Here is a 14,658-nt window from a genome sequence, read left to right as displayed (position 1 = left end):
CAGTTTTAAGTGATTTTTTCAACAAGGCCTCCATGAAGATACCCTTCGAGCGGGGTCTCCTTCGATCTAGGAAGATCGAAGGAGACTCCGTTCGTAGGGTACCATGAAAAGCGCGTTTTTATTTGTTTGGATTCTTCTCTCTTTGATTTTAGTTAGGAAGATAGGTAGCTAGTTGATTATCGTAAATAGACCGATGGAAATACCGTGTTTAAACAAAGTTATCGTATCGTATCGTATGGAAAGATAAGGAGGGAGAGGTGGGGAGGGAAATGAGGTCGGTGGGAGGGGGGATTCTTCATTGAAGATGTCGGACCAATGGTCGAACGTCCTAGGGGCTAAAATCTACAGTAAGCAATCTCCCGGATACGACAGAGTGAATTTGAGCCTCACGTACAAGATAACATGAACTGGTGGCGCGACCACAAAAACGTGATTCTGGGACCTTTAATAAAAGAGTTTCTAACAATGACCCGTATATACGATGTTCGCATCTTAGGCGTATATGATATTCAGTCCCTCCCCCCCCCCCCCCCCCCAACCCTTCGAAATAACTGATGTACGATAGGGTACGGGTAATCAAGGAACGATGAGTCATGAAGAACTCTTAGACTACTCTTGGGGGGAGGGGAACTCCGAAATCATACGCTTCAATGTTCTTTAGGCTGTGTCACAGAAAAACAAGGTAGGAGTAATTTTCGTCGCATACATGAAGTACACCTGTATTGGTTCACAGGACGCAAATAATATTTTGACCAATCTGCGGAAACACAGTGTCATGTTATTAAGATAAGCTATATTTCCATACAGTGACCACAAATACCGTCGTGTATCGCTACACCGGAATCTACACCACACAGGTTCTCGGAGAAAGGACCAAAATCAGGTCAGAATCGCCTCAAACTAACACCCTTAACCGTGACAGAATAGCATCAAACCCTGACACATAGCATGACAGTAACGCGTCAAAAATACCGTCATCTACGTGACATACTTGCTTCAAAATAGCGCGACAGAATTGCAATAAAACACCGTGACCTGAGCTAGCCTCCATCTGAATTCAAATCTGACTCTTCATCGTCCCCTTCGTCAGATTCATCAAAAAAGTCTGCATGACTGGTTTCCAGTTCATAATCAGTAATGTTCGTCACTTTCTTATCTTTCCTTTTGGTTTGTTGTTCCTCTCGATTCCAGTCTTTCATCTTCGCGCCCATCATGAAATCATCCCGTAAAATATTCCATGACGATGAATTGTGTGTTGTGGTGCTGTCGTTAGTCTGACAACGAAACGAAAGAAACAACGAAATTGGTATAATGGAGTGAAAAAACCCCGGAGCTTTCCTTTGTCTCTAAAAATTGGTCCAAAAGGTTCTTCACAAGATGGTTATTGCTATCCATGGGATAAATCACTATCCAGTGGATAGTGTAGCCTGCTTTGTCGACTCTTATCCACTGGATAGCGATTTATCCGGTGGATAGCGTTATCCAACCATCGAACAACTGGGTCCTGACAAATTTGCGCTGATGACGTATCCTACAAAGTGTCTCTGATTGGTTGTTGCGCGGTGATAAATTTGTCGCGCGAAAATAGCAACCAATCACAAATACTGCACGGATCTCTGTAGAACCTCTTCATCAGAATGGAATTTTCCGCGTCTATCGAGCGCGGACAAAAATGACCAAGCAAAGAGTGAGCTAGGCAAAGAGGGACATCCGGTTTGTACACCAAACTTGTGTGCAACAGCATCACAAGAGAGGTTAAGAAGTGTTGCAAGATTAAGTGGTTCCAAATACTATCTTTTTGCACTGTATAAAGGTTTTGAACCCGCAACATGAACACAACCGTACATGATAGGTTTTATTCAACTTGCAACATCGACGCTGTGTTCATTGTGTGAATAGGATTGTTAGCAATACAGATGAGCTTTTACACTCGCTCGTGCAGCTCTACCTAGGAAGATAAGTTTACATTAAGCTTAGTTACCTTCTCTTTCTGTTTCTCGTTCGCTTCCCGAGTCCGTGCTTTATCTGAACTACTTTTCAGCATGTCAAGAAAAGCAGACTTCGACATTGATTCCACAACTAAAGGAAACAAAATTCAAGAAACATCAATTTCAATGAAGCCTTGACCATGCAAGGAATTGACCAGAGCAGGAAAGACATGCAGGGTGAAATACGAGTTAGCTATGAATAATTTCCCTTATTGAGTGGCTTTAAGTAGTACAACGGCACCTCTGCACAAAAGCCTTGCACCCATTTTCAGTCAAAGAGAAACACGGACAGCGAATGGTTTCCTATTTCTTTTTAAATTGAAAGATTTATTATGAGAAATTAACCCATCAAAACATAGCACAAGTAGTCACGCCGGAAATCCCAGCGTCATCCTGTCAGTGTACCATTACTTTATGCTGCTTAGGAATGCCCGCACTTGCAAAAACCGTGGGCTCAGTAAATCCTACCTATAGGCACAGCTAATGTGTGCTCCAGGGGAGGGACCCCAAAATGGAAAGTGTGGGAATGCTCAACGCCTTTCTTTTTTAGGGGTAGGAATTACAGATTTTGGTATCAATTACACTTTAAGATGGTCAGAATGGAACCTAAGTATTTACACAGATCAGGGTCCCTTATAAGAATGCATGCAAAGAAAAAATAATTGAAAAAACCCTGTCACACTGCTTTGGCGGTTAAGATTAATCAAGAAGGAAATCTTTAAAATTCCTTCACAGATGAAAACATTGACTCAATAAGAAAGAGCTTATCGTCATTTTAGTCAACGCAGTTCAAAATATTGGGTCTGCCTCTTGTTTTGTTCGTTTTAGAATGGCACTCCTTAGACAAAGAGCCAAAGAAAGTTTTGGCTTGCCCAGAAAATGGAATTACAAGGGTTCAATACGTATTTTCAGGCTAGTATCTGCACACCTTTACCTTGGGAGACCCACATGGGATCATTTTCCAGACTCATTACTAAACAAAATTAAGAAATTTTCTTAAACTTGTAATCTCTCACCTTTTGATTTTTTGGCTTCAGTAGGAGCAGACTTAAGCTTACTTTCCATCTCTTTCTGGTGTTTGCTGACTGCATTGAACAGTTTTACAACTGAAATTGAAGAAGCAGGCCACTTGTTAGCAGAGCAGCAGCTAACACAGAAGTTTGAATTTTGTTGTCTAAGGGAGGCAGCGTGGCCGAGTGGTTTAGGGTGCTGGATTTGAAATCTGGAGGTCCCTGGTTCAAATCCTCCGCCCTACCGCTATCTGGATTTGTTCTCGGTAGCCCCGAGTTCAACTCCTCGGCCGCGTGGTGTAAATAGCCAACTGGTCAGCCTCCCACCAGTTGGGATTCTTAATAGTTTATGTTATATTTGAAATATTTGTTTACTTATTTACAGTGTCCCCAGTTAGCACATTAGTGCTAAATACACCGACACTTAAATAAAGTGATTATTTATTTGTCTCTTTGGTGGTACAGAACATATTTAACAATTAGATTATGAGATCCAGATCTCTGAGGTGATAGCTGATGAGGCTGAAGGCCAAAGGCTGAATCAACTATCCTCTGAATGGAAATTGAGAGCAAATAATCTAATAGTAGAACTGACAATGAAATTTCCTTCAAATAACAATTCCAATTATTTGTGGTCTTAATCTTAGTATTAAGATTTAAGCTTTAGAGAATTCACGCGGACTGAATTGTCAATCTGACATTTGCAGTTGTGTATGCATGCATCCTTATCAGTTTCTTTACAAATTTTGAACATTGTTAATTCAAGAAACCTAAGTGCTCCTTTTAGTCTTCTCAGGAATTTGATTATCTCTTTGTTTCTTAATGTTTTTCAAAACTTCTGAGAAACAAAGAAACATTGCAATTTTGTCTACCACACCAAGCCACTGCACATTTATAGCTGATAGTGTGCAATGGTTCAGCCAATCAGAATACAGCATTTGCATTAGTTTACTGCTGCAATCTGATTGGCTGGACTACTGGTACATTATCAGCCATTAGAGTGCAGTAGTTGGAGGTTTACATAGTGGCTAGTAATGTTTTCTCATTTCTTCGAAGATTTGAGAAAGATTAAAAAATATTTTCTGATAATTCAATCGTATTTCCCCAAAAACACTCAAGAAAGGAATTGACCACAGTGTGGCTTAAAAACCTCAAAATATTTCAAGCACCCTAATAAAAAATTAGATTGTTTAATAGCTCTCTATTTGTATGAAGAGATAGTTAATTTGGCCTTCAGTCTCATCAACTGTCACCTCATAGAAATCCTGAGCACATAATCTAATTGTTTAATCGGTAATGAGTGGCTTAATTATTATTATAGACTGTTACCTCCTCTTGTTGCTATTTTTACTAAATTCTTTTCATAATCCATCGTTGAACCATCAGGTTTGACGTGATCCTTTTCAAGCATAGCATGACGTTCTTGGCTTTTCAGCTTATGAAGAAAAGCAAAAGAAAACCTCATTTACTTGTAACAAAAAATACACCTGACAGAATGTCAAATTTTGGCAGTTTTTACCCTCTTTGAAGCGATTTCCTCCTTCCTCTCAGTTCTCCTCTTATCAATCTTCTTGTACTTCACTAACACAGGAGGCTATAACCATGAAAATAAAAAAATGAAGTCAGCTCACTGTTTTTGAAAGACCTTTTTGAAAAACAGAAGGAAGGTGATGTGCAACAAAACAACAAGAAACTGCGGAGCAATGGCCAAAGCATGTTTACAATGAGGCACTCTTGACAGACGTGAAATCTAAAATTGGGGACTTTAAGATATGGTACGGCTAGGCTGTAGTATGGCAGCAGATAGTGAAGATCACTTCTGGTGATGTCATGACGCACGTACCAGTATGGCTTTCCCGCCATAGCCTTGCTTTCTACTACGGGAAAGTGCCTGGTTTCACATACTCTTCACTACGTGAGTATAAGCCTGCTGTTTACTTCTCATTTTAACGCTTGTTTCACTGTTTGAACAGCCTAGTTTGAAGATAAAGTTCTCAATCATAAAAATCACTTCTAAGATCATTGTTTCTTTGTCATTTGTACAGAAAATTTGAACGATTTTAACACCTACCACGAGATGATCAATTCAGTCATGTTAGTATGGGGCCGAACAGCTGTAAATAAGAAAGCTTCGCATGTTCTAATTTGAGCTATAATTGTTTATTACTGTTCAAAATGTATTTTACTATAATCGAAAGTTTTGTATTTTCAGGCTTATCATGTAATCATTGTACGAACAACATGTCCATGTTGAAATCGAGCTTTTTTATATCAGAGTTTATATTTTGTTTTGTGATTGGAATTACAGGTGGTTCTATCAAGTTCTAAAAGGCAAATCTGAGTTCTGGGTGATGTAAGACGGATATAGGAGAAGGAAATCATTGTCATTAATCAAGCTTATTTCGTATGAAAGTAGAATAATCTCTGGTTTCCTTGAAAGTAGTCATTTTTGTAAAGACATGTAGAGACTGTACGTACCGTTGCCGCACAGCAAAATCTTTATCATTTGAGTTTGACGGGTAAAACACCCTTGTCAGCCTAGTCCCCCACAGCCAAAGTAGCCGTAGTGGCGCCTCACCGTAGTGTTTCTTAAAGTCTCTACTGAAAGTATTTGATATAGGATCACTGGATTAAGCTGTTTGCCCTGAAAAGGTTGCTGAGGAGTCCATGTCTTTTGGGGATTATGACACCTTGATGGTAATTTACTTTTATTAAAAAGTCTTTTTTTCCCTAGTAACTTGTGCATGTTTTAATATTTCATTTTCATTTTTTTGGAAAATGTTACCTTGAATAATGAACCTTAATTTAGTTGAAAAAAAGAAAACTTGGCAAAAGTAGCCCGCAAAGGTTTGGAGTAACCTTTAGCTAATAACAAATGTCAAAACAAGCAAGACACTCTCATTGTATATTTTCCCCTTTTTTTAAATGATTATACTGGAACAATCTCCTTAGCAGTGCTAGTCCTTCCAAAAAATGCTTTATAATTACATGAAGTCTCAGGCAAGTTAACTCGTTGAATTCTGATACCTTATTCTCTGGAAGTTCCTTTTGAAGAATTCTGGCCATAGCATCTGCCCATCCTTGATTGGCTTCTTCATTGTCACCTTTGTTGAGGAGTTTAATTTTTTTCAGTTGCAATACAATCTAGTTATGCAATGGTCTAGTGGTAGACTGTGAAATATCAAAACATGTGCACACCTTTTTCTGAACAACTGACCAGTTTTAAGTTCGTTTTTACTGAAATTTGGCACTTTATGCTAAATGTTCAAGATCATAAGCTTGGTTGACAATAATGTTGGGGAAGAATAGAATTTATTTTCTTACTGATACAGATTAGATTACATAAATCAAGAGCATTCACAGTGTACATTGTTCTGAGTTTTAATAGCGGTTTGGTCAACTTATCTAAGCTTATGTAGCTAGTTAGGGAAAACACTTTTTACTTTACTTACCCCCCGCTTACCCATAACCAGATAAACAGTTTTCATCAACTGAATCCAGTTTCTAAGAAAGAACCAACTAAGGTTCCTAGAACCAGTGAAATTCTAAGATCTTAACTTCTTAAACAAAACTTTGATAGACCTAAACATGATTTCAGAATAAGCTCAACTCACGTGGAAACCCCATTATTGTTTTTAACATGAGGCGTATTGCAAAACTCGTCTTATACTTCGAACCAATGCTCGTCAAAATTGAAAAATAATAATAAATTTAATAGTTAAAGCTAACCTTCGGTCCCCATTCTCTCCTCTGCATCTGAAAGAGTTATTTCAAAACGTCCATCTACTTCTGCGCTATCGTCCGCCATCTTTGATTCGGTTGTTGTTCAACTGACCAAACAGCGCAGGCTCATCATGTGGCTGTGCAGCCAGACCCGATTGTTTTTTGGTTTTTTAAGAGTTTAGACCTTTTGAAATCACTAGGAACTTTAAATTATGGTGGAGCCACAAGGTTCTACGAGAAACTATACCAGATTACCTTCCACCAACTGCGAACTTAAGCCAGTCGATGTGGTAAGTAATGTTAAATGAAATTGTCTTCAAAGTGCACCTGAGATAAACTTATTTGTTATATATTGTTATAGCATGCAGTCACGATTTCAAAAAAATTCTGTAAACCTTCCAGAAGACATGCAAATATTTTCATTTCTCGTAGAAATCGTTTGCAAGATTTATTTTGAAAGAATTTAGCGGCAATATCACCAGATTTGTAGTCTGGTCTTTCAAGGGTCATTTGAGTCAGAGATTGAATAACTATCATTCAATATCCTTTAGCAAGGTTAAAATTGCCCTACCTTAGATTTTCATACCCAGTTTGAATTGGAGAGTTGTGTTTCTGTTGGTTTTTAGAGAGAGGAAGGGTATAGATATCAGTACAGGAGGTCTAAACTCTCATGCTTCCTGTAGCATACAATCCCAGCTGTTTTTTCTTCTTTAAATCCCTACCATCACTTTGGAAAGCTGAAAAAAGTTTTACTTAGTTCCTTTCACTTTGTGAAATTACACTTCCCATCCTCTCTCTTTACACCTAGCCACCTGTAAACTTCCTGTCCTGATTACTGCCAGATTGCCCCCCCCCCCCCCACCCCCAAGCCAGTTGTATACTTCATGAGGAATTGTTTAACTATGAATGAGAACTTGATGACCTCAGGGTTTCTTACATTTATTACACAACAGTAAGGGGAATTTTGATTTTGACTTTTTCTCTTTTGTCGACAGTTCAAACAGGCTGTTCCTAAGCTTATCCCATTCTTCAAGACATTCTGTATCTACTTCATACTGTGGCTTCCAGAAGCAGAGAATCCTACAATACTTGCGGCTGTGATCAAGATTCTACCCATCTTATGCCTCTGTGGTTTTGTTATCATGCAAGGAGTGAGCCTGTCGGCCAACCATGACTACAATCGACGCATTCTCCTAGGCCTTATCTTCTCTCTGTTTGGTGATATATTTATTGTGTGGGAACACAGCCACTTTCACTTTGGTGTTGTTTCATTTGGTGTGGCTCATCTGTTGTATGCTACAGCATTTGGCTTTGAACCAATAAACGTAATGGTATTTTTGGCTCTCCTGGTCCCAAGTGTGCAGACATATTGCTTATACCTGCCAAACTTGGAAGGTTTCCTAATAGGAGCCATTGGAGGGTACATGCTTATGATTACGATCATGATTTGGAGAGCCATTACAGGTCTGCAGGTTTCTTTACGTGGCAAAGCCTGGCAATGGACCAAACTTTGTTCCTGTATAGGTGCTGTTTCGTTTGGTATTTCAGATCTGATTCTTGGCTTAAACAAGTTCTACTTACCAATCCCTTTTGCCCGGGCCATTGTCATGGTAACATACTACGGTGCACAATTGGGAATTGCCTTGTCTTCGTTCACAGTCAACCAGGGTGAAATACAAAAAGCCAAGAAATAACTTCGTTTGATATTGCAGCCTCAATAAGTTAGACAGTAACTGGTTGCTGCCAGAGAAGGGTGGGTGGGGGAGGGAGGTGAGGTGAATCAGTGAATGAAAAAGTAAAAGAGATAGGAAAGAATACACATTTTACCTAGAAGGAAAAAAAAACAAAAACATTGATTATGGCCCAACCCATGCCACAAAAAATTTTATCAAAAAAGTCCTGTCTCCTTGTCATTTTTATGTCAAAGCACCCTCATTGATGTTGTACAAAATTTTATATTTACTCAAATCAGTTGCCAATTATTTTAGGAATCCTTAAAATTATTTAATTATCGTTCATAGTGGTTTCAATTTTTTAAAGAAACATTTTATACCATTTTGATAATGATCAGGTTTATTCTGACAGTCTGGTAAGCAAATCTCAATTGCAGACTATCCACAAGCTCACAGCAGGCAGATGTATGCCAAGATTATTAAGTGTCCTTGTAGCATGCACAAAATGTTTTCATACATCTTGTCTACTTGACCCTCATCATAACAATCAGCTGAAAATTTTCAGTGTGCCTAGTATGTATAAGAAGTTTAAAAGTGTTAAAAGTGCAAAATAGTTCTTTTTTAACCTTTTAAACTGTTATATATATTTTAATGAGTAATGCATGTAATAATTTTTCGGTAAAAGCATGATTCTCCTCTCATTTTCTTGCTGTCCTCATGACAATTTTGAGGAAACTTTTAGAAATTCGAAGATTTACTTTGTTTCTAAAATCCATCCTAAGTATTGCTTTAGCTGAGCCAGTTTCATTAATGAAAGTAAATCTTCAGATAACCAAAAAATTATGTAACAATTTTACTTAAATTAAGATACATGTAATGTCATTTACCTTATTAAAAAAAAAGTAATTCCTGATGTATGAAATTTGTTTTCAACAAAAGATAAATATCTGTAAAATAGATTTTTATGTGTACCTTGGATGTTAATGAGACAACCTCTGTGCAAAAAAGGTGTGGTTGTATTAAAGGGGATAATGCATTGAAAGGGTTCTCAAAAGTAGTCGTCATGATAACATTTTAAGAAACCTGTCTGTTTGTTTGGATCACATGTACTAAAGGAATCTGCAGTCAAGTGTCAATTGATATCCTCAATCAACTCTCAATCAATATCTTGATCAACTCTCGATCAACACCTCGATTGATACTCGGTCAACACTCAATTGACATCTCAGTTGGCAGTCATTTGGGAGTGAACTAATTTTCACAGACATGCCAATGAGTGTTGATTGATACATATGAGTCAGTCGACTCTCGGCCAACTACCGACTGACTGTCAATTGAATGTTAGTCTAGTGTCAACTGAGTACCGATTGAGATGTTGATCAAGTGTCGATCAACATGACAACTGAGTGTCGATCAAGGGTCGATGGAGAGCATCGATCAACGCTCGACCTTGGATACCCTTAGTACATGTGATCTGTTTCTTTTTGCGAAGTTCAGAGCCACCTTTAAGTTTTGACTTTCACCTTCTGCCAGCAGTACCTCCAAAACATATTTGGAGTCAATTTTCTTTTTCCTCCACTTATGACAACCTTTGTAACTAATTTGACAAAAAAAAAAAGAAAAACTTTACCAACTCTTTACAAACACCACAATTTACATTTTGTGCTTAGCAACTTTTTACCATTCATAAGAATGTGTAGATATCCATGGTAACCGTGAGGGTATGAGTGTTCTATTTCTCTCCCGCCAGCAAGCAGTTAACATCCAGGGCCGGGTTGTTCAAAGCCCGATTAAGCTAACCCTGGATTAGCGAGAATTTTGATTTGAGTTTTGTAACTTTTCGGTGAGGTTTTCTGTTTATGTTTGTCCTTCAGTTTTGAGCTTGACTAAGCTCAAACTACACAAAACGTGAGCAGTAAAAAACATTTTTATGTAAGAAAAATTAATACTTCGGTTAACTTTTAAACCTGGGTTAGCGTTATCAAACAACCCGGCCCAGTATATATTGAAACTGATGCACATCTCGGGCTTGAAGACCTTGAACAACCTCGTCAAGGTTGCATGATTTCTGAAACTTGGGGTCAACAAAGGCCCCCACAGAAAATTCAAACACGAATAAATTTAGACTGATTTTAATTTCACAATATTTTCAGCTACGTGACATGGAAAATTAAACAATTACGTAACGCGATTTTATCGACTTTTTGTCTCAGGAAGATATAACATCGGCACTTGACCAGACTAAAGCGATAAAAGACCGTAAAATGTTTCAAAGAAGATCAGCTCAGTTTGTCATAAGATAGTCATGACATGATAATGTGATCTCTCATCAACAAAAACTATTTCCCTCACCATTCATACGTAAGTGATTAATTATATTGATTTTAAAACTTTGTGGGCAGATTCACGGAAAATGAACATTGTTCCCACTTACCTGTTCGCTTTAGCGATTAGGTGACGTCAGAATACTTGTCACGTGTCCTGTGTTCGTGTGATAAAAACGTCACGAGTGTCACGATCGCTTCAGTTTGTCGTGTTTACAGGTGGAAAACCAACGAGTGTACGAACGGAACCATGATAAAGAACGAGAGAAACTGCTCTGTTCGAGCAGATTCGTTTGTTTTACAATACAGATTAGACAGAGCTGAAGTGGTAAGTACAATCTGAACAAAGGAGTCATTTTGATGCTTTTTTAAATGCTGTAGCTTCGCGCCATTACGCCACAAAGGTTGTTTGCTTTCTTCCTCGGTCGTGTTGCATTGGGCCGTGTTTACAATCTTTCTTTTGTGACGAACTCCTTTTGCCACTTTCCGTACGATTCACTTCGTAAGGAAAAGTAGATAAAAAGCTTCGCTTACTCCAGCTAATTAGATTCTAATAATGACAACAATATTTACGTCGTGGTTTTGGCAAATTTAATGCCGTTTCCCGATTGTCAGTACTTCACAAAATACACTGTAACAAGTTGCGTGGATCAAAACGTTATTAAAAACTTGCCTGCCATTAATTTACGGTCGAATGTAACCCCCTTTCTTTAGTTAGCGAATATGACTTGTATGGACGGAAATGAAGAGGAATAATACGAACTTGAAACCACTGAAAGATGTTTGTTCTACGGAGAACTAAAGTAAATTTTGCACATCTGTTCCTCGTGTTCCTCGAGGTTGGGAGCAAAGAAAACAAAACAAAAACACATTTTAATCTCAAAAGACAAATATGATTTCGATGAGCACTTTTATTAGCGCTTTGTATATGAAAAATCGGTTTTAAGTATTTCATCTGATATTCGGTGGTGAAAGTTTCTCAATTTCGCTGTGTGTTAAGTAATTTAGGTATTGAAAATTCGTCATGTATGGGGATAGATTCAACAGAAATTCAGCAGGACAGAAGACGTTAGAAAGACGAAAGTTGCTTCATTTGAAATTTCAATAACTAAAGCCCTCACGAATTACGATGTGTTATTTGTTTCCAGCTGCGTGATATTCCGGCTTTCGTCAACTGCGTGGGCGGATATCGCTGGGTTGGTTGGGGGGCGGAGCAAGGGGTTGAGCACATTCTTTCCTCAATCCAAGGTTGATGAAGGTTACATACAAAATATTCTCTTTTAACGAAATTTGTATCTGGTTACATTTTTTCAAGATGGATTTTGCAATATCTGCTGCGATTGTGCTTGTCGAAGTTGTATATAGGTTTGTTTGTCAGCATGATATCGTACAATGTCATTATACGTATATTTCACACCCATGTGAACAGCTCTTGACCGAATCTGTGGCAAGGAGCCAGCAGGGTTTTAAATTGACCAATTTGTTGAGGATCACAGAACTTGAGCACAATATCGGCCAGTGAACAGTGTTGAGTCAAGTTTTGAGATTGAGCAGGGATATATGAAAATAATAATATTAGTAATAACCATAATATTATTATGATTATGTAATCTTGCAGATCCCTGGCTAGATAAGGAGACTCTGCTTGTAGGGTAATCTCAAGGTGTTTGATTATCAACAATATGTAGTCTAGAGGCATAGTCCTAATGAGCTTTTTGCGTAAGTACCTCAATGGTAAAGAATCTGACAAATATGCAAAGGGCCAGAGGTTTGACACCTTTGGGAAAATTTGGAATGTTTTTGCATGAAGCTCAAATCTGACTGATTGTATATTTGCTCTCAAATTAGGTTAAAAGTGTTGGGCCTAAGCTTGTCCCATTCCTGAAGACTGTCTGTGTGTACTTTGTAGCATGGCTTCCCGAAACAGAGAAACCAACAGTCTTTGCAGCTCTCCTCAAAATCCTTCCAATTCTGTGTCTTTGTGGATTCGTCAGTCTGCAAGGGATAAGTCTGGAGAAAGAACATAACTACAGCAGGCGAATTATGCTGGGTCTTATCTTCTCAGGCATTGGTGATATTTTCCTTGTATGGAAAAACACATATTTTATCCATGGAATGGCTGCATTTGGCATAGCACACATTTTGTACATCCGAGCTTTTGGGTTTCAAGCCAAGAATTGGCTTGTGGGACTGCTGTGTACGTTGCCTGGGTTTTTGATATACTACATATGTTACCCTGGACTGAAGGGAAAACTGGTGATTGCCGTTTTGATCTATGGTTTTGTAATCACTGGAATGATGTGGAGGGCCATTACATGCGTTCAAAACCAGATTGAAGAGAATGGACTGTGCCGCTGGACAAGAATGAGTGCCTGCATCGGTGCTGCCTTATTTTACCTATCAGACAATATCATTGCTATCAACAAGTTTTGCTTCCCTGTGCCTGGGTCGAGAGTATTGATTATGACCACTTATTATGCTGGGCAGATGTTTATTGCAGTGTCTGCTTTTAACATCGAGGAAGAGTATAATCTGAGAATGAAAAGCTGTAAAAAGTGTGACTCATAAATAGTTAACTGTGGTTATATTCACACTGTAAAATTCTGAAAACAAGCATCTTTCTCTCCCGTAATACTCGCCTCCAAAATAAGTTTGTCATACCTGTGGGAAGCAAAAAAGGTCCAAAAATAATCCTAGCTATTGATCAGCCATGCATAGATGCATGAGCTTTATGCTTATAGTGTTAGGTCTAACAGATGACATTATTTCTTTGCATCTTAGTTCTCTACTTTAAACTGTTTGGTGTTTATAATAACCTTCCAGGTTTTAATTTAATTAATGACTGTATCATTTAATAAGCTTTTTGGGTTCTTTGACTTTTTTTTAATAATTTCCTTTTGTTGGAAAAAGCCCAGCCAAAGCCTTACTAACAAAATGAATTCCCTTATTTTTTGTCAGAAAAAAATTGGTTTGAGCTTTGACGTCATTGTATATTACGTGTTTTACTCTGAGTGGAAGCTTGCAATGCGTATTATTTATTTTTAAGATAATTTTTGTTATACTTAAAAAATTGGGACTGTGTACTAATATTTGTGCTTATTTACTGAATGGATGAAGTATTTTATGTTATGAACTGTACCTTAATTTCAGTCGAAGGTCGTATTTTCTGAAATACAATTCATCAAAGATTTTTGTTACAAATACTTCCTACTGACATCAACAAGGAAAATTTGCATAATGATGACATCCAGGACTAAATTATATAGTACAATGTATTAAACTGGTTGTTAGCATTTGAAATGCAATGATTGGACATATTTAGATAAATAAATTTATATTAATTTTATTTCTATCAAGTGGCTGTCAAACTGCAGCATCAAGATAAATAATTGTTATGTGGGGATACATTGTTTGGTTATAAATAATTTACAATATGTATTTTATTTTAATGCAATATATGACGTGATGTTGTAATATATAATTGAATGCAAATACGGTCTTGTGGACTAAAGACATGAATATTTATATACTGGTGATACCAAGCTTTATTACCTGTAAATAGCTATTTGCATTAAAAGGAGTGTTGGGATTCACTTCATTGTATCTTTTCTATTTGCGTAAGTGACGCAAAGGTGTGATTCCCATGTAAGGTGCAGGGAAGAGTAACATTTTGAAAATGACTTTGAACAACTGGCACCTGGTTGCTATTACTTTGATTGCATTTTAACACTGTCAGTAGATGACAAATTACCACCTGATACAGACCTGATATATAACAAACCTCTTTTGATGTAATGTAAATTAACACATGCAAAGAAGAAAAATCCTGAACCATGGTTCAGACTGCATTTTTGTTTTCTGAGGAGGGCTGCTATCAGGGATCCAAAGTTAGCAAGAGAATATTGGAAAAGAAAATTACTACAAAATTATATCATTTGTC

At 37.7% G+C, this 14,658-nt stretch overlaps 3 protein-coding genes across 3 annotated transcripts; 2 read left to right on the top strand and 1 right to left on the bottom strand.

The window, feature by feature from the left end:
• Positions 1–571: 571 nt before the first annotated feature.
• On the bottom strand, positions 572–6,806 carry LOC145491590 (RRP15-like protein). Its single transcript, XM_081470833.1, has 7 exons — positions 6,728–6,806; positions 6,026–6,102; positions 4,518–4,592; positions 4,328–4,433; positions 3,005–3,094; positions 1,982–2,079; positions 572–1,274 (listed from the first exon to the last, which is right to left on the bottom strand). Exons 1-7 carry the CDS (start codon positions 6,804–6,806, stop codon positions 1,041–1,043), a joined length of 759 nt encoding a protein of 252 aa, XP_081326959.1. The 3' UTR covers positions 572–1,040.
• A 91-nt stretch (positions 6,807–6,897) lies between these two features.
• On the top strand, positions 6,898–8,432 carry LOC145491589 (lysoplasmalogenase TMEM86A-like). The gene is made up of 2 exons (XM_081470832.1): positions 6,898–7,011; positions 7,717–8,432. Exons 1-2 carry the CDS (start codon positions 6,934–6,936, stop codon positions 8,413–8,415), a joined length of 777 nt encoding a protein of 258 aa, XP_081326958.1. The 5' UTR covers positions 6,898–6,933; the 3' UTR covers positions 8,416–8,432.
• Positions 8,433–10,948: 2,516 nt separating this feature from the next.
• Positions 10,949–14,311, top strand: LOC145491588 (lysoplasmalogenase TMEM86A-like). The gene is made up of 2 exons (XM_081470831.1): positions 10,949–11,046; positions 12,567–14,311. The coding sequence occupies exons 1-2, from the start codon at positions 10,969–10,971 to the stop codon at positions 13,284–13,286; spliced, it is 798 nt and encodes a 265-aa protein (XP_081326957.1). The 5' UTR covers positions 10,949–10,968; the 3' UTR covers positions 13,287–14,311.
• Positions 14,312–14,658: the final 347 nt, after the last annotated feature.

The sequence above is a fragment of the Orbicella franksi genome, chromosome 6 (genome assembly GCF_964199315.1).
Source record: "Orbicella franksi chromosome 6, jaOrbFran1.1, whole genome shotgun sequence".
NCBI lineage: Eukaryota > Metazoa > Cnidaria > Anthozoa > Scleractinia > Merulinidae > Orbicella > Orbicella franksi.
Note: the sequence above shows the minus strand (reverse complement) of the source record. Positions and strands in the feature narration are given on the sequence as shown.

Bases quoted from the DNA above. Each gene is read 5' to 3' on its own strand.
- LOC145491590 (XM_081470833.1), bottom strand. From the start codon at position 6,806: ATGGCGGACGATAGCGCAGAAGTAGATGGACGTTTTGAAATAACTCTT. The intron at 6,103-6,727 runs GTTAGCTTTAAC...TCCTCAACAAAG, and splicing joins GGAGAGAATGGGGACCGAAG to GTGACAATGAAGAAGCCAAT. The intron at 3,095-4,327 runs GTAACAGTCTAT...CTTCAATTTCAG, and splicing joins AAAAATAGCAACAAGAGGAG to TTGTAAAACTGTTCAATGCA.
- LOC145491589 (XM_081470832.1), top strand. From the start codon at position 6,934: ATGGTGGAGCCACAAGGTTCTACGAGAAACTATACCAGATTACCTTCC. The intron at 7,012-7,716 runs GTAAGTAATGTT...TTTTGTCGACAG, and splicing joins AACTTAAGCCAGTCGATGTG to TTCAAACAGGCTGTTCCTAA.
- LOC145491588 (XM_081470831.1), top strand. From the start codon at position 10,969: ATGATAAAGAACGAGAGAAACTGCTCTGTTCGAGCAGATTCGTTTGTT. The intron at 11,047-12,566 runs GTAAGTACAATC...CTCTCAAATTAG, and splicing joins GATTAGACAGAGCTGAAGTG to GTTAAAAGTGTTGGGCCTAA.